At 41.3% G+C, this 22,561-nt stretch overlaps 1 protein-coding gene across 1 annotated transcript; it reads right to left on the minus strand.

Annotated features, from left to right (window-relative positions):
* Window positions 1–5,678: 5,678 nt before the first annotated feature.
* LOC105694012 (sugar transporter ERD6-like 6) lies at window positions 5,679–7,762 on the minus strand. The gene is made up of 3 exons (XM_012414305.2): window positions 7,590–7,762; window positions 7,210–7,472; window positions 5,679–7,142 (listed from the first exon to the last, which is right to left on the minus strand). The coding sequence occupies exons 1-3, from the start codon at window positions 7,666–7,668 to the stop codon at window positions 6,036–6,038; spliced, it is 1,449 nt and encodes a 482-aa protein (XP_012269728.2). The 5' UTR covers window positions 7,669–7,762; the 3' UTR covers window positions 5,679–6,035.
* Window positions 7,763–22,561: the final 14,799 nt, after the last annotated feature.

The raw sequence follows: 22,561 nt of genomic DNA on the forward strand, positions 1-22,561 counted from the left end.
TTATGGTACAGCGAAGGTTAAAGGATATACGTGTGGCGGTACTGCGGAAAATAAACCGCGAATTGCAACGGTCTTTTTAGGGTTTTATTTGAAGAAAACTTCTTTGAGATAAGAAACTGGCTAATGTTTAAAATTCATTACTCTTCACGCAGCTAATTACCAGTCTTGACGGTGTTATGATTTACTCGCTTTTTTCCTAACGCTCAAATTTATATTACACAACAACTGTTATCTTTTTCGAATCTCCCATGGCCCCATGATTAAAAATTTCGATTTTTTACACGAAAAAATCGAGAAATCGGTCAATGTTTTTGGTACACCGAATCGACGTGAAATCCCCCGTAAATTTATTCGTTTGTTCTTCATGAACATGAAGATAAATTTTTTACTTAAATTATACAGATACGTCGTTTCATTAAATTGGAGGTCTGCGAAAAATTCCCGATCGATGAGAGGTTCTTCCTGATTGACCTGCAACGATATTGCCCTGTGTCAGTCTTCCGACAATCAAGTTTGATATCGCTCGCCCCCGCATGGATTTTCTTTTACCCGCGAAATCAGGACATTTGCCATATAAATCATCCCCCCATTGTCCGTAGCACATCCAAACTGCGACCTGCAATTGATCCAGGCTGTCCGCGCTTCCAAATTGGTTCTGAGCCCTGCGCGCGGGGGGGGGGGCTTTCGTCGATCGGCGGATTTGCCATTGGATTGTTTTTTATTTCTTCTATTTACTCGTTTCCTTCTCTCCTTGTTTTGTCCTTTTTTTTTTTCTCTTTTTTTTGGTAATTTAGTAGTAAATTTGGAGCCCCTACATCGAACGGCATGGAGACATGTGAATTTGGAACAGAAGCGGTCGCAACAAGGGCGGTGCGGATGCGATGAAAATTTGGTCAAGGTTTTGCGATGCCAGTCGCAATTCGTTCGACCATTTTATGGGGGGATGAAAAATAGTTTGTTCCTTTCTTGTTTTACCTCGGAGATTATTTTCCGGTAATGGTTGTACCGTCCATTTTTTCGTTATCCCTTCGTCATTCGATTCGGTGTGGAAAATTCATTTTTCAAACGCTCGTTTTCCATTTATCTACGAAGTTATTGGAAAAAATATATTTAAACGGATAAAAAAACGGATATTGAAAGTTCCGTACGTCAAAGTTCCAATAACATTTTTTTCCTTTCGTATAGGAAATTAAAAACGCCGTAGTTGAATTTGAGTCGATTGGCGGGACCGTTCGACCGCTACCCCGCGGTCAGTCTTTTGAAGAGTTTTTCTCGACTTGGAGAATCCTAAAAAAAATGAAAAAATTCCAGGCGTTCGCCCGAACAGAAGATTTATCCTTGTAGGTATACCGAGCGACTCGAGATAAGGGCCTTCTTCGGTCGACTTTTCGGCGATGCCAAGGGTAACTTCTGCCCACCATCCACAGGGCCGAGTGACGCGCGACAAAAAAGAAAAGTGGAAAGAAATAAATGAATACATTGCGAGGGAAATTAGACGGTTGCTCGAGGGTGTCGTGCGCCCGCTTTTTTTAAGTATAAAGTTTCGGTAACTTGTTGCGAATTTGACTCCGTACACTGTGTGTAACGTGCACTGTTTGTAGGTACAATACGTGTAGTTCAGCGAAGTTTGTCGTACGTACGAACTAGGTGTAAGTTCTGAGCAAATACTTTAAGATCATCCGAAGGATAGTGGAAGTGAGATTAAGGTGGCGTTAGCTTTTACGACGTACGCCGCCGATACGGTTGAAATTTACTTCTCGAATGTTTCTTCAAAATCGTTCCGCCGGATGACTCTTGCCAGGACTATAATTAATTCCTAAGTATGGGGATTATTTCTTAGCAGCATCCGAGCTTTGTCGGATCACCTTACGGAATAACAGGAATAATCGGACTATTCTCCTGTCTCATAGGCACATTCAACCGGCGGATCTCGAATTTTCCTTTGCCATAAACTTCAACTCCGTTTAAGAGGATCCCTTTTATCGATTCACATACCAGGATGATTGAACCGGCAAATGTGCACGGATATACGTTTATTCGAACGTTCTTTAGTGCCTGAAAAATTCAAAGACTTCTTACGTGTATAAATTTTTTAGTATTCGCGGCAACAACCGACCGTATAGTCGAGGGATCTTGGAATCGGTCCAACACCTTTTTTATTTCATTCGATTTTTTTCTCCTCTATATTTATTCCGACTTGTACAGGTGTCGTATAATTATAAATATTTTCCGTGCACGAGACTAACTTTAAATGGCCGCGAGTTTCGTTGAGGGAAATTGGGCAGACGAGCGTAGTTTAAAGTAAAAAGTTGAGAATCTGAAAAAACAAAAAAAAAAAACAACAAAAAAAGTAAGGGTAATAATTATGAAAAAAGGGCTGTCCGACGAAAGTGTTGAAATTTATTCCTCCGTCTCGTACGTGTACCGCACAGCGAGGAAAGATGAGCGTGTGCGTGTCAAAAAGTTGAACGAAAATTTAAATAAGCGACGTTAAATTTGGAAAGTATTATACTTATATATATGAAACCATCGTCACGGGGGGGATGGTAAGAGAAACAGCTTATTCATCGATCGACATATTATCACCTCTGCTCGCTCTCAACCCTTTCTTCGTTTTCAAGGCCCACTAAACGTCAATCAGTGCCTTTGTGCCGAAACTTTTATATCTCTTGCCCTGGCAGTTTTCATTCTTTTCTATGATGGATTGTGCTCCTCTGCGCGTAGAGGTACGTATGAATGTATTCATAGGTATGTATGGGTATGTTATACCTATCTAAGTAAATGAAGCGTAGCCGTTGAATAATATAAGCCGGCGGGATATATTCATTGCTGCAAAAGGGTATTTCTCGTCAATTTCATTCGTGATACGCGTTCGATGGTGAGAAAAACAAACAATAATATAATTTCAGTGCGGTACTCGAATATTACGGTGTAGGACAAGCGGAAGAATGAATTTATATGATAGTTTTTCATTTCCGGTTGAATATTCTCCTTGTTTATTTTTCGGTTAATTTGTTTTTTATTTTTGACAAATTCAACAGACTGCATATACCTGTGCAGACGAAACTAGAAGTCTGAAATTAATTTCGATTTCCGCGAAGTTTGTAAATCGTAAAGCGTCAGTCCAGATCGTAAAAGATGGAATTATGTATCCCTCGGATTCCTCGAAATTGGAAAAACGGACTCGTACGACTTTAAGCATAAAAAATAAATGAGGGAATATGTTTTTATTACCTTCAAGAATCTCCCTAACCGCACCTTTAATATTATCGAGAAACGGAGGAACGATCTCGGCAAACTATAGGTCAGATAATTCAACAGAGTGCATTGAGGATCATTCGCGATATCAATAATTCAGCGAAACGGACTTATAACACGAAAAATCAGACTTGAAAACTACGAGACTGACGGACTCGGCAGGTTGGCGAGGTGCGGTTATATTCTCACGGTTACGTACCAAAATGAAACCTCCTCGAAAACATCTCGCCCCACTCTCGTCGCGAATTGCTATATTTAAATCATTCTTATCCGGGACTGAGTTGAGAAATGACTCGTTTTATTCTTTCTTCGATTCAGCTGTTTGGCATCGAAGGGCCCGGGGGCAAATTCAAATTTCATCAAACACGAGAACGCGTAGTTAGATGGAAAAACGTGCGAATCACTGAATCAATCGGTGAAAATCACTGTTCAACGATTGAGTACACGTACGCATGGAGTACCTAAATTCTCTTCCGTGTTACGTTCTCTTTCATGGCGTTGGAAATTGCGTAAGAGTTTATTCTCTGCGGTACTTTGTGAGAAAAAAAAAAAAAAAAAAGATTTGCCCAATTCACGCCATCCGATTCTAGTCAACGCGTCCATTACTATTATTACAGTTAATGTCCGCGTCACTTTTGAGTTGATTTATTGTGCCAATTTAACGGTACATCGCACAAAATATTCTGTAACAATTTATTCCTCTTGATGCGAGAAGTAGGGTAATGTGTGACTCGAATCGCACGCACGGATTTCGTTGTAAGTTGCTGTACAACGCGCGGACGACGCATGATTACGACGACGGAAAAGTTTCAACGGATTTTTCGAAATGAATAAAATATTTGGAAATTTTTACGAATCGTAGCAGTCGATGTCCATGTGTTTCGCCTACTCTTTTTAACCCGAGGACTAGTGGCGTGATTCTCATTTCGTAGGAATCACATTTTTTTCAACGAAAGCTCTGAGTTTACTTTATCAAGATTTTTTTTTCTCATTTACCGAAAATGAGCAGGGTAAAGGCTTCCGGGACTTTCGGGTTGGAGAATATTTAGCAGGAGTCTTATCGCATCGAGCGAAACTGTATAGTTGGAGATCGCTTCTTTTACAGATTTGACTCGCGGTGAATTCTTAAACAGATTTATTGCTCCATTACAAATAACCCGATAACTTATCGTTAGTCTTGGAAAAAATGTCTCACGCGACTCCAACTCCCAGCCTTGTGTAACGCGGGAAGTTTCCTACTTCCGAAGATTTTCCGGACAGCTCTTAACAATTTTTTTCCAACCGGATGACACGGAAAACCTCGAGGACTAATTGTTTTAACGATGAATTTCAACGTACGTAGTCGAGAAGCTGGTTGAAGTTGTCGGCTTCAGGCGAAAAATTCTTCTTCCGGAATGAGAAAAACTCAGGGAGATTAGATGTGAAAAATGTAAACCCTAGCGAAATAAGGTCTCCACTGTCCCATCCATTGACGTGTAGATTATTACGTTACGCAACGATGATCGTAAAAGAGATATGAACATAATTCATCTCGAATCAAGCGCCATATATAGAGATAAAAATGTGACACATTCTCTCCCATCAGATGTGATAAATCATCCAGTAAAAGTTCGGCTCTAGGGTGTGAGAATTCATCATTTACCGAAAGTACGTCGATATCCGAGGGTTTATATACGCGAGTCTTTAGTCGGGGATAATAAATGAAACGTATGTGCGGAATTATTATTTCCATACAAAATACTTACGTTATAATGGATGAACATGCGTGCTTATTAAAACGGAGTTTTCCTGGAATAGGATTCTCGTATTACTTAGTTATTCCAGAATTCTAAAAGCGCATTTACAACCAGTTGCTTTATTAATGGACATCATGTGTTAATAGATTACACGTAAGCGCTTTATACCGAGCTTGACCGTAACTTGCCGAAACAAAAGTGCAGAGATTACGAAACGACTAGATAAAGACTGACCGAACTACCTCGGCGACGGCGATCTAAAATCGGATTGGGGAAAAGCTTGCCATTATTTCATGTTCTGAATTCAAAATGGAAATTGGGATAAATAGTCGTAAAAAATGTTAGATTTTTACGGGGGGTTTTTCGATCACAACTTGCACAGTCCCGCCGTCGAAACAAGTGTACTGGGATTTGCCGTCTCCATGTAGCACGTTGCAATTTTTTCACCGATTTTTTCGCCGTTCCCAGATCTCATTTTTCGTACTCGTTAAAAAAATATCGAACACTTTTTCGGTCTGACTCACCGTGGAAGTTGTTTTTTTCTGTTGAAGTAACTGCCAAATTGTCATTGTTCTATTCCAATCAACCCGTCGAGCACTGTCGTGTCAATTTTTTTCGATTTAATATTTCTCTCCCCTCTCGTTCGTCATTTGCAATTTCTATCGTTTCACCCAACATTTATTATTTTTGTTTTTTCGTTCAACGAGTATATTTACAAATAATTTGTTCGCACAGTGTCTCTGTTTGAGAATTACTTACAAATGAACGGTTACTGATTAATAAATCAGATAACAGCGAGTGAAGCTTAAAAATTCTTGTCGTTCTTAATTTCTATTTTTCCCTTCTCGCCTCCATCTCACAATCAGTTGCATAATCCAGTAGCAGAAATTCACGCTATTGTCTAGCGACTGACAAATCCAAAATTTCGTCACAGTTTTTTGATTTTTCGTTTAAAAAAATTAAACAACCAAGTTCTGCGAAGTGGAGTGAAATTTGTGAATTGTCTCGGTGGGACTGTATCCTACGTAAAAAATGTTTAGTTCAGACGCTCAGATCTCTTTGGATCTCGTTGAAGGTCTTCCCTTTGGTCTCGGGCAAGTACTTGAGAATCAAAGTAGTAGTGATCGAAATTAAAATGGCGGATCCAAAGAAAGGCATACAATGACCCCAGTTCATCGTCACAGCGATCGTCATGTACATCGTTAAACAGAAAGTCGCCAACACGCCGCCGGTGACCCCCATAATAAGGGTGGCCAAAATCTTTATCTCCGAGGCAAACGTCTCGGACATTACGACCAATTGGACGGGCATGATTCCAACGTTGAACGCCGCCATGTAACCGAATATCGCAACAAGCATGAAGTCGCTGTAACCCGAAAGATCCAAGTTCACGTATTCGATTAAGTAGAAATAAACACCGATTGCCACAGCGCAGAAACAGACGATCATCCCCGACGCGCGGATCAGCGGTCTGCGACCTTGCCTGTCTATCACGAATGTCGCCACAACGTTGAAGATCAATTGAAGTACGCCGATTACGATGGTCATGACGTTTTTTCCCACGCTAATATTCATCGCTTCGAATATCATGGATCCGTAAACAAGGAAGGGAGTGTATCCACCGGTGTGCAGGCTGATCAGTAACAAACAATTTATGAAATAGGCGCGACGATTCGCGGTTACCCTGAATATATCCTTGAAGTTGTCGAACTTGTTCGGTCCAGTTTCGCTGGTTCCGTCCTCGCGCTTGTTGCCAATTTTTTTCAACGCTTCGCTCTGTTTCTTGACGGTCTCCTTGACGATTTCCAACTCTTCCGCCACGTCGGTCTTACCCCTCAATTTTTCGAGAGCCTCTTCGGCACCTTCGACGTCACCTTTCATGGCTAGGAAGTACGGAGACTCAGGAACGAAGAGTACGCTCACTACCGAGGCTGCCGCGATGCCCAACATCACGTAAGCGGACGTGTACATCTTCAAATAAGGTACCGCTACGTACGCGAAGAGGATACCGACGTTGAGCGCCGTTCCAACGAGGGTTCCTAAAGCACCTCTCGATTTCACCGACGCTATTTCTCCCAGGTATATGGGAGTCACCGTCAAACCGAGGCCGATGGACAAACCGCCGAGAAACCTGCCGACACCCAGAACCTGCGAAAATTCGACGTTTGAGAATCGAATCGATCAGAGGATACGAATTACCGGTTTTTAAACTTACGGAAACAACGCTAGCGTTCGCGACGCAAACCCAGCCGATTATGATCGGTATACCGATCGCTAAAAGTCCTACTTTCCTGCCGAATTTATCGCCCAAAAATATCGTCAGCGTCGGAGCAATCGTTTGACCGACACCGACGACGGCGGCGAGCATCGTGATATCGGATCCGGTCACGCTGATCGGAGTATCCGGCCCGGTAAGGATACCCAGTGCCGGTGAGTCGAATCCCCCGACACAACCGACGCTCAATAGAAGCATAAAACCTATCGACGCGATAATGTTATACATCGGCCACGATTTTTTCCGCTCAACGATTGGCCGATTGATCTTAGTTTTCTTTTTTGTTTTTTTTTTTTTTTCCATCGGAATTTTCTACTCACAGGCGAACGTGGAGAGGTATTCGATCAAAGGTGAACCTTCGGGAGATGCGTACTTTCCTCTTTCGGAGTCGGTGACCATTTTTGTTTTTGGAAACTTTTTGGAAACTATGATTTCTTACCGAAAAATTTAATTCACGGAACACAAGTACGCTCCGCGATCACCGACTTTCGGAGACTACCGATGTACTGCGATAAGTAACGTACATATTTTATATGTATACGAAGCAACGCATCGTGACATTGATAAGACCGAACTTCTGTTTAACTAAGCATTCTAACACAATTTATTATCTCTGTATCTATAATAGATGTAAAATCTAAAATTATACTTTTCCATCTAAAAAAACTAATACGCTTACCGTTCACTCGTGTTTACCTGATGTGCGTTATGGGTTCTAGTTACCGTTCCATCTCAAATCGCCCGGCGACGTCGGGACGAAAAATTCAAATGCAATTTTTTTCTTCTCTGCGCTGATTATTTCCGAAATAGTCTTCGAACAGTCCCAACTTTTCGTGCAAGTTTCATGAGCGGCCAAGCTTCTTGAAAGATGGTGTGAATTTTCTATACCACAAATTTTCGTCATTATCAAGTATAGCTTGTATTCTGTCAAACTGTGCACCGCAGACTCGCCTTTGTGAAATCGGTGACCCTCCCACATTGTAAGAAATGTTAAAAAAAAAAAAAAAAAAAATGAGAGCGATTGTCTTTCGTTTGCCTATCAATCATTACATAGGATTATCTACTCGCGCTATGCTTTTTGGTGACGCGTATACGAGATGGTATCGACAATTATTGTGTGCGAAAGGTGATTAATAACCCCTCCGTCGAAATTTTTTCTTCACACCTTTGACGAAAATGAGGCGCCTACCAGAGAAAGACGATTATTCGGTTTTCAAAATACTTTGATGAACGAGGTTCGAGGGTTATGCAAACTGTTTAGTCTAGTGACATCTCTTTGGAACACTTCCGTGGGCGGGGGATCAATGGGCATGACGGGTGGTGAATAATATTGACTATCGATATTTGACGCGCCCCGGTTCCGTCAACCCTCGTGTCTTTTCATTTAGTCCGATGACTAGGTCGGAAATTTTTCCGATCCGATGTCTTTCAATGGCGATATATTATCCGGTTGATGATTAGCCATGGCCTACGATGCGTTGTGAAATTCAATCAGAGCGATCCCGCATTTATAACGAAGTTCTCTAAGGTCGTAGACGAGATTTCTGGAATATTCAAGTTTCTCATCAAGATTTCGGTGAAATCTATCCTTCCTGTAAAAGGGTTTCATTCAAATCTATGCTAATAAAGTTCAAAGCGATCAGTTTTAAAGTTACTCACCACTCGACACGGTTCAATTTCGTTCGTTTCAAGCACGAAGATTTCGCGAATCCGTACGGTACCATTTTCTACGTCTGCACTCGGCGAGAGCAGGTTTATTCAAATTTTGCGGTGGCACTCACGTCCCTCGAAACTAGATCTACCGTATATTCACCGATATTTTACGACGCCGTAAACCGTACACGTACCTAGAACTATATTTACGCGATACAACGCTGTGCAACACTAGCTGCTGTAAATCTTCGACTGTAAAACAGTATAGCTAGAAGCTTCTTTCGTGTCAGCCGTAATCCGACAGCTGGATAAATTTTTCATCAAAATTTCTCGCACTAGTTGCGCGTTGCGTTCGCCTGGGCATTTCGAGTTACGTAAACCGACGAAAGGGCGAAACGGATTTCGAAACGATACGGGGGCATTCGCCGTAGGCCACGACCGGTTGAAGCCGCTAAAACTTCATCGAATATTTGTTCAGATCTTGGAAACTCTGATCTGACCCTGTATTTGAACGTCCCGATACCAGGTGAAACTGACAAAACTTTCAATCCAAACCAGGCGGGGTCGGTATTTCTAGCTGTGGACCTTGTGCGATCTCCGATTCGTTAAGCTAACTATGTTGAAAGCATTGAATGACCTCCGCGTAAATGAAATGTACAACCGATCCTCAACGCGTTTATGTAATTATGATTCGAACGGCTTCGGCGGAATAATCATTCCATATGTGAGTTTAAAGGTACGGTGTATCGTTCTGATTCGAAATGAAATAAAAATAAGATAGATAGAAATCTTACTCAATCGCAAGGAATTGTGACGGTACTGTACGGTGAGAAATTGTGTTCGTCGCGATTTTTGAAGAGGGATAAAAATAGCTGACATTTCCGTATATTTTTCCAGACTCGTTTCACAGACGAACATCATCGGTGCGAAACTACCAGTCAGGTTTATGATTCGCGATCTATCTATATGAAGAAGAACAAGAGCTTTATTTATTTTTGGTTTTCTAGGATTCCATCGAACTCCATACACACGTCGAGGGTCGATACTCGTTCGGTTCGGTTCGGACTCCGGTTCGATCGGATCGAGAGTAAGGTGAATTAACCATGACCGTGAAATATCCAGAGATCTATTTATTTCCGGCATCGAATATTGATCCCAGTTACAGATACTCGGCTGCTGCACGATCTGATTTGGCAAATACAATAAACCGGTAATTGCATCTGATTATACGAACTCGTTGCGCGGAATAGCCAATCACGAGATAACATCCATTTCCATTCTGCCCTGCAATTACCGAGGAAGCGATACGCTCTAGGTCCTGAAGGTCAAGGGGGTCATTTAGGATGAAGCTAGGAGTAAGGAACGCTATCTTTCGCGAAGTACGTCCGCCATACACGAATCTCGTGGCATTAAACCGACAATGAGAGGAATTCAGTTAATTCGGAATTTGCCCATGGCTATTTTACATCGTCTTAAATCGTATTAGTCGAGAGTTGACAATTTTCCGTTACGACGGGCACGGACTTTGCGATGGTAGCATACTTTGGAAAAGTGATCGGGTTTTCCGAAACTCGGCGAAAGACCGGCGACCCCAAATTCATCCGCCTCAGATCAAACGTCAAACGCAGACGTCGAAATGCGAGATAACCGAATAACATTTCCATTAAATTTACTCGTGTTTTTTCCCATCATTTTTTTCGCGTTGGAACTCCGACAACTTTGCCGTCCGCGAAAGAATTCATCCGGACTGAAATTATTGTCGAAACGATTTACTCCGACGCTTGCAGTTGAACGACGTATTTTATTTTCTAACGATCGATGCGGCGATGCAATTTTCTTTTTCTTTCTTCCGATACGATGAACTGCGTTGTAACGACGCGATTTTTTTTTTCATTTATTTGTTTGTTTTTTTTTTATCACGACGGAGAAATGAGGAGACGAGACGCGCAACGATTTCGTCCGGTTGACTGGATTCGATACAAAGTTTTGAGTGCACGGTCTACCGGAGACGAAGTTCTATTACCGTTTGATTATCGAGTTAGCGGTCGACACTCTATTCCGTAGTTAGTCGAACTTGACGAACGAACTTGACACGCCCGCACACCCACCCCGTCGCCGTATCGCGTTCTCCGTTCATCCCTGATTCCGACAGCTCCCCCTCGCCACGAATCGGTTTCAGACGCAATTTTATCGCAGTGGTTGACTAAACGCAAATTCCGCTCCCCGAATCCGTCCCGCCAAGTGCCGGAGAAATCCTCACCGCGTGACGCGCTCACAGAATCTGGGTACCTAAACTCCAGCGCCAATCGATAACCGCCTCGGTCGAGCGCCAGGAAGACGCCAGACTCCGGAGGATACCCCAAAGACCATCGGGAATGCCGCAACCACAGCTGCGGTTTGTATAATATACGCTCGAAAAATTTTTGGTCCCACGGTAACGAGGATTTAAAGAAGACTTCCGGTAATTGACGGGAGCGTTTAATCTGCGGTTGAGAACCAGAAGGGTGTAACCCGCAGTTTTTTTGTCTCACACTATAGCGATGTCACGAGGACGTATATCCGATTAATGCAACGGACATGATTCATATGAGTAGGGGTAAAACTTGGTTCAACAATCGGGTACGAATTTTTTTTCCAAAACTGCATTTTTCTGGAAACGCAAAAGAATCGGATGTCCTTAGACAGATCGGTTCAAATGTCTGCCGGGGAAGGTGTCTACCTGAAAAATAAGAATGAATCGGATTTTTTGTAAAACGAAAGGATCTCATGGCAACGTTCCAATCTTTTTTCTTTCGAGTTAACGGTCCCAGTCTTTTAGTTTTCAGCTCTCAACGTGGATACGAATGGCTCTGGATTTGAATCGTATTTTCAGTTACCTTTTCGAATCTTTAGCGAAGGGTAAAGCAATCGAATGACAAACGTAGAAGAAACGAGATGAGATAAAATGATATAATATCACGGTGTTGGTATTCTTTCCTCGACATATTTAATTGTTTTATTTTTGAGAACCCGCGGAGCTCGAACGATCGGTTAAAATATCTACTTTCGCAAGTAATTCCTCCGTTGGGAGATGATGTGGCTACGGAACGCAGTGGTACATAATTCGTACAAGTGCGTAGGTTGCACATGTACGAATATTACTGTATCTCGTGCCTACAAATCCTAATGGAATTTCACCGCCCTCGTATCTGCAGTTTCGTTAACATAAATTTTCGAGAAATAGCCAACGTGGGAATTTTTTTTCTGTTTCGTACTTTGGTGTAATCAATGCATCGATATTGGATCGTTACATCTATGCGACGCCGTTCTCGCGGTTTAATGGGAAAAAATCCGCCCGTCGTACCACAAAACCGCGTCTTCTTCTCGATTATTTTAGTTTTTCTGAAAATCAATTCGGAATCCAAAACTCGATGGAATAAAAATTTACCAGCTAACGAAACCCTAAAAATTACGCAGCAAAGAAATTTGACGAATGAGTTGGTTTCAATTTCGGCATTGGGCTTCAAATCTGTCGATCGAAATGGTGAGAAGAAAATGATACACCCAATTCTGATATTTCAATTAGATTGACAAAAGTAATATCGCAAAAAGGCTACTACTACCGTGGGTCGCTAGATTTGGTCGGTTGGCTTATCGCGGTGGAGCTACAACGTTTATTGACGCGTGAGTGCCCACTTAACGTGGATGTATGCGTTACGACCGCGCCTACGTATACATTCTGCATACGAATGTCCGAGTGTTTGTGCAGTACACATACATATATACCATATATACCTAAATATTTACGGAGGCACGTTTGAGCGAAGCGAAGGTCGAGGCAATTTCACTGGACAAAAACGGTATAGGGATTACCTCGCAGTCGCTTTATATAGCTTTTACCTGTTCTATAAAAAAAAAAACACGAGCTAAAAATTCTCACGATTCTGGGTGCAACCTACCTGTTTTTTTTTTTTTTTTTTCTATCTACGTTCGTGCAGCTACCGGCGAACCTCGACCCTTCCGCTCACGTTTTCCCCGCGCGAGTAGTCTACGAGCGCACACTACGTACGCGGTAAATGTTCAATATTTGATACACGCGCCCTTTGGAAAATGCCCAATCCGTTCAACGAGCGGAGCGTAGGTACGCGAAGGTCTAGGGCATACTAGCGGAATGCAATCGATACCGTACCGCCCGTTTTTCTCGCTAAATCCTGCCCGACCGACCGAAAAGGGCAAAGGGACGAGGGGAACCGGGGGAGGATATCCCTCCGTCCGTCACGGGATCAAAACTCTGAGGGCGCAGCACGTTGCAAGAGTCAAAACTTTTTTTTGAAACGATTCAGAAATTCCGGAAGAACGAATTTCCTTGATCAACCATTTTATCGGTATGAAAATTTTGCTTTCTCTTTTCGCATAGATAAAATGCCCTCGGGGCGGCTCAACGGTCCTGCGTATCTACGGAGGAGGAATGTTAGGTCGTCGCAACCTTTTGATTCTCGACCCCCGAAGCGCACAAGTACATATACATACATACGTACGGTATGTGTACAGGTATACGCGGTGTGTACATACCTTCGTTCATAACCGTGTATATGAGCACTTTGTGAAAATGTTACGACTCAAGCCGCGTTCACTCCACTTGATTTTCTTTTGTTTCATTTTCGCCCTACGAGGAAGGAGTACCTACGAGGCTAAACAAGCGGTCCACGCGGTTGAAATATAACCACTCGCTCCTTAAACAGAGGATGTAATCTCACCCGCGGTATATTGGATAACGCGGGTCTAACGTGACCCTCGAGAGAAAGACGGCGAGAGATTTCAGACGGGCTTCTACAATATCGCGGGACACTACGTTCGCACTTATCCGATAGTTTGGCCGTATAACGACGAAAGACGAAGAATCAATAATAATCGTTCGACCGAAAAACAACAACCTTCTCTCAGAGGCGCGACGATTTTATGACAAAACGAGAAAACGAAGTGAGAAAAGTCAGGGGGAAAAAAAGAAAAGAGCGCCTCCGGATTTAATCATGTCGGTATTTCGGTGATACGGGGCATTCCACGTCGACTCTACCCTCGCGCTACTATTTTTGCGATCCCCGATACGTGGTCGTGTTTTCTGTGTTTCGAAATTTTTCGTCGAGTGGTGTGAATTCCGGCACCTCAAAACCACGCCGATCGATATTTTTTATCTCAACAAGCATTGCGCGAGCCGGCGCGCTGCGTTTTGGTTTTTTTTCATCAATCGACGAATTTTTCCCATCGAGATATCCCAATTTTTTTTGCTCCAAAAAGTGAAAAATTGGCGACAACTCGATCGATTCGATGGATAGATCAATTTGGCTTCCGAATCCTAAATAATTTCTTTTAAATAATCTACCCGATCCAGCGTGTGCGACGTGAGTATCGCAGGTCGTATCAAAAAAGGGCTGGATCGAGATGGCCTTCGCAATAAGTAAATTTTAATTGAATCGCGTGTGTGGAAATCGTGACAGCTGACAATGACTCCGTTATTATACACGTATAGGAATGCTGTCATGCACGCGGACACGTAACGTTTCGTGATCCTCGTGACGCGCGGTTGCATATCGACGAATGTTCTAGAAAATAGGGGGACCTATATTCGGGTCTTTATAGGGTTCATTTCGTGATATACATAGGTATACAAGTATGCCTGTACGGCGACGATACGAACGTCAAATGACGTCATCATTTTACCATACGTACCACGTTGTTATCAATTTCAGTGTGTCGTTCACAATGTAAATTGAGCTATTATATACAATACCTATACACGGCGGCTCCATATCGTCCGTTTAGGTTGTCACGGAAACACCATCTTACATACGATTTATGGGCCAGTAAACAGAAGCTCATTTCTCAATTAATTCTTCTCGATCATCGAGACCCGGATGTCATTCGCGTAGAGATACGTTTGTCAAGTACTTATTCGCACTTAACGTACCGGACATCCAGCTATAAGTTGAGTACATTCGGGGTTGATTTCAATTCATCATTTTGCGGACGGAACGTTCGAATTTCCAAAAAAAAAAACCGAGAACCGGACGAAATGTCAAAATTTTTTATGCAGAGTAAAAATTGAACGGTTTGCTGGTTTCGAAATGGCTGCTCAACGTTGGTGGTCATATCGAAAAATAAGCGAAGCCTTTCAATTTTTTATAATTCTCACATGTGGATATCCTCGTTGCGAATTATTTCGAAAAATTTCAACTCAATCAACACGCGTGTCGCTAAAACTGATTCACTACACGGATGCTGCGATATATAAACCAACGCGAACGGTGAATATGCAAATTCATACACGTTGGGACACACAGTAGTCGTGTATATTTATGCGTGTACGTACGCGTAGCTAGATATATACATATTTCATGGCACCACCTTTTCTCCAACCTACAACTATTCAACTCGAATGGGTATCCATATAGATGAAAATACACGGATACGCCGGTACGGCACGTACAAAGTGACCAAAAAACAACGGGCTCTCTTAGCGTACTGCGAACATAAGAGCTGAACTTACAAAATCATCGAATTCCTTGTGCGCGAAAACGGTAGATAATCGTCCCGACCTTGCCCAACCTCCGTTCCGTTTTCCATCCGTTATTCGCGACAAGGAAAAGATTTTTCCGAGTTCTGCAAACGAAAAAATATTAATCGCGCGCGTCTGGTTTCCCCGGAAAAAAAAAGACGAAACGAACCAACCAATTCGCCGGCATTCGTCGAGACTTTGTACAGCCGTTGATACGGGTCGATGTTTTTCGGGTCACCCCGTACGTAACATTTGCCGTTTGCCTACGTTATACCCGCGTTTGGCTCCGACCCGGCTGCTACCGCTGGTTTAGCCGGGCGTGCCGGTGCTAGCTGATTCATTGCGGGTGTCTAAAACGCGAACGTACGTATGTACGTACAATGCACATGTCATGTACCACCGTATATAACCGCGTATGTACGTAACGTAACGCACGTAGGATAGGCGAAAAGCCGGGTGACTTTCTCGTAAAAATAGCGGATGCGGTGTACGGGTATTTGCACGCGTTCACCGTGTCGCACGCCGTTATCGGTACAACGTGGACCGAGTTTCTTTCTGATATTTTCGAAGCACTTACGGCGGCACGCCACGGGTATGGATGAATGAATTTTTACCCCGTCGAAACGAGAGAGGCGAACTCGACGGGACGCGCGTCGCGGTGTATACGTATGTACATATAATGTTCCTCGTGTCGCGGAGATCGCATTTTCCCCACGGAAGCTCTTGTCAGTTCGCGTCGAACGTTGATCTTTCCGTAATGCGGGGGCTATCGACGAGATATTCGATACCGAATATTTGAAAGCATTTTACCACGTCCGAGTGCTTCCTGTACGAAACCTGTCTCGTTTTTGACGAGTCGCGTCGGACGGCTATCGACATCGAGAGATGTACCTACGCTCGTTGCTAACTTAGGGGGTTGAAACAAATATAAAAAATCTGTTTTCTTCAATTTACAGGACGAAAATAAAAAAGAAAATAGTGCGGTAAAAATCAACGAAATCTTCTCGTTGCGTAACGATCCTTTTAATCGTATTTTAAGACCTAATAAAATCCTCATAATCCTGACGACCATAAGCCGATTATATAATTTGGAAAATATGAAACGCGCGGACTTGCAGATTTTTTTAAGAGCGTTGCTTTTTTTTTGTTCATCTTGTTTCACGGATTTTACTCGTCTCGGTTATTTCTACAGTTTCGACCGCGATCGAAGGGTCGCAGGGCATATATTTCACAATGGGGGATCGATTACCGTACACGAAGGGTCATTGGATACGCGGTTGTAGATTAGTTCGAACACACGATACGTGTATAGCTGTATATCTGCGTCAAGTAATGTTCACTTAGCACCTTCTCCAAGTTCGAAACACCGTTAATTATATAGTTAATCATTTTCACGCGTTTCGCGGAAGAAAGTTTTGTACACACCCGAGCGCGTGCTGAATGTACGGAACTTCATACCCACACATTTCTATAACGTTACGTACACACATTTTAATCCGTACTTGTTCTGATATATTGTACAAGTAAAGTTAGGGCGATATTTTTTCATCATGTTGTTATAACGATGAAAGTAATTGCCCGCGTGGGGGTAGTCTCTCGGGAAGCTTGATTTTACTTTATTTTTTCTTTCATCCCCCCCCCCCTTCCCCTGAAAAAAAAAAAACTTCACCGAACAAACGTAATTGTTTGATAAGTTAACGAAAATTCGGGGTACGCGTTACGTGTACAGGGCTGACGAAAGCAAAACAAAAAATCATCCAAGTCACGAGAGCAACGCCTAATGTGTATCATGTACAGTGTGAGTTACCTCTCACTTCCGAAGTAGTGGGAGCCTGTCAGCTGATTCCGAATGAGCTTCATCGGGTGTACGTGATTGCGTATCTGTGCAATTTTATCCCAATAAACGAAAATTGGACGGTTAATTTAGTTCTCCGGACTTGTGAGATATATTCGTATAGTTTTGCGTTCGGCGAGGGCAACTCCGTCGTAGCGCAAATGGATTGGGATCGTTTTACGTGATCATGGGCTAGGAGCCGAAAGCATCCGCGTCGACGTCGTCTGGTCGTATAAAAAAAAAAAATGATCACGACAACAATGACGAGAACCGGCGAACGAATGAGCGGGTATAAGATGTAAAATAGGAAAATAAAATTAACACCCTCAACGCGGTATAAGAATATTTAAATTCAACTTTAACCGTACAGACACGGTGGAATTATCTAACCGGGGAAAGATATTATACGCTAAACGATTACATTACCATAGTAATTGTGGCGTTACTTTGATATTACTTGAAAATTTGTATATATAAGGGTTCACGTATATGAGCGAGGTTGATCCCTCGTTTCAATTTCGTATCTTTTTATTTATTTTATTGTTATTATTTTTTTTATTACAGATATAATGCGCCTGATGCAAGGAATCAACAGCTGAATGGAATGTGAAGGAATAGATGTTTATTTTATCTCCGTCATCTTACATCCGTTGAAGCTGCGAATTGCAAGTTAACTTTATAACTGGATTACACGTGTATGCGTACATTTTATGTGGTCATCAATAGGATGGGTTGCAAAAAAAAATTTTTTTTTAATTATTTTTGTAATCGAAGTATAAAATCAAAAAATGAAATGCTTTTTTTTTGACATAAAATTGAAGTTGAGTCGGAGAGCCCGAGCTTTGCTGGAGTCAGGTAGCCAGCAGCGTAGCGCTTTGTTGTGAGACGTCACCTTGGGAGCTGAGCAGAGGTGACGCCTCAAAACAAGGCCCCTCGCTCGTGGCTACCTGACTCCAGCTAAGCTCGGGCTCCCTCGTAGACCTAGAAATTCGAATATTTCAACCTATGCATGGATTGCGACGAATCAAAGTGGGTCTACGACTAAAACCAATCGATATGTCTTATAATTTTTCTGCTCCCAACAGCGAATAATTGATAATTACTCGATCGTTTGCACGAGTAGATGATTTCGGCTTTCAGATTTGGATTTTGGAGCTGATTATACGTTAGATTACTCTTGAAGAACCACAACAAAATTCGATTTTTGAGCAAAAAATAAATCATCAGTTTAATTAGGTTTAATATGCTTTTCTTACGTATTTTGACCTCAGGAATCCGAATTTGGGAGAAAAATTGAACTATCTCTAAAATTGACCGAGTTATCGCCAATTTTCAGCTTTTTGGGGTCAAAAATAAAAAATTGATTTTTTAGTCTATCCTAGTGTAATTTGAGTTTAAGAATCCGAATCTGAAAGAAAAATTGATCTATCTTGAAAAATGATCGAGTTATCCTCATTTTTTCGCATTTTTTGGTACAAATTTGAGGATATCTCGAAGGGAAAAAATCGTAGCTCAATTTGGACAACGGATTCGTGTTCCTGAGGTCAAAATACATAAGAATAGGGCCATACGATCAATTTTAAAAAATAAAAATTTTTGGTCAAAATTTGAAAAAATCGTAAGGGGTACCCCTTGGAAAAATCTCAAATTTTGGCCAAAAATTTTTATTTTTAAAAATTGATCGTATGGCCCTATTCTTATGTATTTTGACCTCAGGAACACGAATCCGTTGTCCAAATTGAGCTACGATTTTTTTCCTTCGAGATATCCTCAAATTTATGCCAAAAAATGCGATAATTCGGCGATAACTCGATCATTTTTAAAGATAGATCAATTTTTCGTTCGGATTCGGATTCCTGAGCTTAAATTACATTAAGATAGACTAAAAAATATTTTTTCTATTTTTGACCCCAAAAAGCTGAAAATTGGCGATAACTCGGTTAATTTTAGAGATAGATCAATTTTTCTTTCAGATTCGGATTCCAGAGGTCAAAATACGTAAGAAAAGCATATTAAACCTAATTAAACTAATGATTCATTTTTTGCTCAAAAATCGAATTATGTTGTGGTTCTTCAATCGTAATCTCTCGTATAATCAGCTCAGGAATCCAAATCTGAAAGCTAAAATCATCTACTCATGCAATCGATCGAGGAATCATTAGGTGGAAAAATTTTTTTTGCTGAAAGTACCCACTTGATTAATTATTTATTTAAAAAACGAGTGGGCTACCTCAAAATATCAAGTAAAAAATTCATTCCACATTTGAAAAATTTTGTTTCTTTATAAGGTACAAATTCTGCCCTCATGCTAAGAAAATAAAAAATTTTTTTCTATTTTACCCTAGCCATCAACCGAAATAACTCGTTTGGCTACATTTTTTTACGATAATGCATCGTCTTACCGCAGAGATGACGCTTGTGTAAATACTTCCTGTTTTGCCTTGAAAACTTGTAATTACGATCAATGAGCTGTGAATCCGTAGATTGTTTTCCTAATTGTTTTGTCCGACCAATTCGAAGATCGTGATTATTACGGTCGTAAAATGCGGAGGTTTTGATTAATTTGAATCTATATTTATATAACTTTACTTTTTTGTACGTTGACGGACTAAAAAAATTTCTGACAAATTCTGGAACCGATGTGTTCGTACGAATATCTTAAGTAACATACCTAATTATAAATATCTACATTAGCGTGCATGCGAGCCACTCAGTTTTCGAAATTACTTAAATCTCAGAGATTGCGAGGCGCTTTTATTTGCGGCAACACGCAATAGTTCGTTGAAACCATTCTCTTCTAATTCTATTGTTGCCCTTTTATCTAGACATGGTTATAAGCTACTTTTTCCTTTTTATACTGGAGATTAAATGAGGCATTACGAGGTGCTCGAAGCGGCTATTATATTTATCGTTCATACTTCTATAGGTATATGTAGAAAATTGCTCGAGAAAACAGAAATTCTAATCAATATATTGAGGGTTCGCTCGTATCTCCGGTGGGAGAAAAAAGAACACGAGTCTACATGTACACATACATACATCAGGGTGTTTCACTTTTGGGCGATACTTTGTTTTTTTTTTTTTCGAATTTCGAAAATTGTTAAAAATCTTCAACGACCCCTAAAAAATTTCTTCTCGAGCTGATTTTTGGAGGGGGCTTTCAAAACATGTTAAACTAACGTATATTCATAAAAGACGCAACAAAAAAAATATTCGACTTTTTGAGCCACCCTAATACGTACGCCTTCGAACTTCGTGCAAAATACATCTATGCTGCAGACTTTTCCATCGAGCATACAACCGAGGATACAACTTTTTGATGTACGGCGCCGATCCTATACTTTATTTTTCCCCCGCGGGGAATAAAGAATATTCCGATATCTATCCGAGTACATTTTTTATGACCAAGATTTCTGAATAAGTAAATCCGTGGACATCTTCCGGTTATAGAGACTGGCGATTGTTATTGAACAAGACATGGAAATTGCGGAAATTCCATAAAAATGGAAAATGAGCATTAAAAAGCGAATAGAGTATTTTAAGAATTGAAAATTACGTAGATTAATTTACAGCTGATCGGATTCAACCTCGCGCAAGGGTCGTTCTGCGAGAATTGAAATAGACCATACAGAAATGATTTCTCAAATCTCATTTGGCTCGAAAAAACGTGTTGTTTTTAGGTTTTGGCCTGAGAATGACAAAAGAGAATCCGCTTTTCTGATTCCATATAATTCGTCGGTAAAAGAGAAAATTGCGGCTGCTCAACGGTCCAATAACTGAAAGAGCTTGGGTTACGCCCCTCCAGTTCCTGAACCCTTGACATAAATTTAAGGAACTCGATATACCTACAAGTATATAGGGACTCCGCGTGGGCTGCGTGCTGCAGGATTAAAAGATCACCAGAATTACGGTATATAATAGAACGCAAAAGTTCGATCACGGGCAGAAGGTGCCCGTCTAGATAAAGATGTCCGTTCACCCGAAGATGTTCTCGACCATTGCGAATGAAATAAAAAAAAGTTGACCAGCATTGTACAATGAGGGTTCTCAAATATACCGTACATCCAATAATAACCTGGAATAACTGTGCGGGGAATCGTCAACGGGTCTATTTCGCGAAAATTCGTACGATAAAAGTTTTCCCGAGACACAATACAGTTTTTGGTGTCTGTATGAGACGGTCCGTACAAAGCTTGGAACTTATCGTCAGTTCGAGTTTTCACTGCTTATATTTTACGGCATCGACCGCATTTCGTTTCGGCAGCCTTTTTTATTTTATTTTTCTCTCCATTTTAATGAAAAGTCTCGTCGTTTGAAAAAGAACCGTCTCCGGAAGTGGTGTACTTTATTTCGTGTCAGTCGGTTACTTTTAGCGAAACGCCTCAATTGAAACGGAGTTCCATTCATATCTCTTGGCGTCAAAATTCCAGACATCTTTTCAGGGTATATTATTAAACGAGTCAAATTGCCGACAAACTTTTGTTGTTAACTTCCGCTTCGAGACAATCGACACAAACGGAGGGTGGATAAACCCCGGAATACATTATGTCGGGGGTGAAGATCACCGCCGCGTTCGAATCCTGACGATACCGATTGTCGGTTGCAATTTCGTGACGTTAAAAACAAAAAGAATCTTTAACGCGAGTTTAAAAAAAGTTGGAATGAAGTAGGTGTAGAAACAGCCAGGGATATAATTATGAAACATTTTTACATTTATGTCACTTCCAGCTACGCTTCCAGCAATTCATATTTTTTTTTCCAGTGATGATAACAGTCGTTAACAAATCCTTTAAACTTTAGATGCTCGTTCGGGATTATAATTTATTTAATCCTATTAAAAATCATGAAATTATTATAATATGCTCTTAAGCGGTCGACCTACATTGGAAAAGATAATTGAAACCACAATTTAATACACCAGGTACACCTCTTCGGGCATTTATACAGCTTCCGACGTTGACGGAAAAAATGCATGAATAAATAAATGAAAAAAAAAAAAAAATTGCGAAAATAATTCAAACCAACGAGAAAAATTTAAGCAAATATCATTCCAACTCGGACGAGCTGCGCGAACGCCATCGCGTTGAAAAACACTTTCGACTTTCGGGGGTGGAACTCGTAGCTTCGAAATAGCGAATAACGAAAAGCTGTCGCATTCGAACGTCGTCACGTGACTATACGTATAATCTACATACGTAGATGGAACAAGAGGGAATTCATTCATTTATTCACTCGTTTGTTCGTTGACTCGACCGCGAGTCGCTGTCCATTTT

Source organism: Athalia rosae, chromosome 2 (assembly GCF_917208135.1).
Source record: "Athalia rosae chromosome 2, iyAthRosa1.1, whole genome shotgun sequence".
Classification (NCBI taxonomy): Eukaryota; Metazoa; Arthropoda; class Insecta; order Hymenoptera; family Athaliidae; genus Athalia; species Athalia rosae.

Coding starts and splice junctions, on each gene's coding strand:
- LOC105694012 (XM_012414305.2), bottom strand. CDS start 7,668: ATGGTCACCGACTCCGAAAGAGGAAAGTACGCATCTCCCGAAGGTTCA. Junction 7,473..7,589: donor ATACCTCTCCACGTTCGCCT/GTGAGTAGAAAA, acceptor TCGCGTCGATAG/GTTTTATGCTTCTATTGAGC. Junction 7,143..7,209: donor CGAACGCTAGCGTTGTTTCC/GTAAGTTTAAAA, acceptor GAATTTTCGCAG/GTTCTGGGTGTCGGCAGGTT.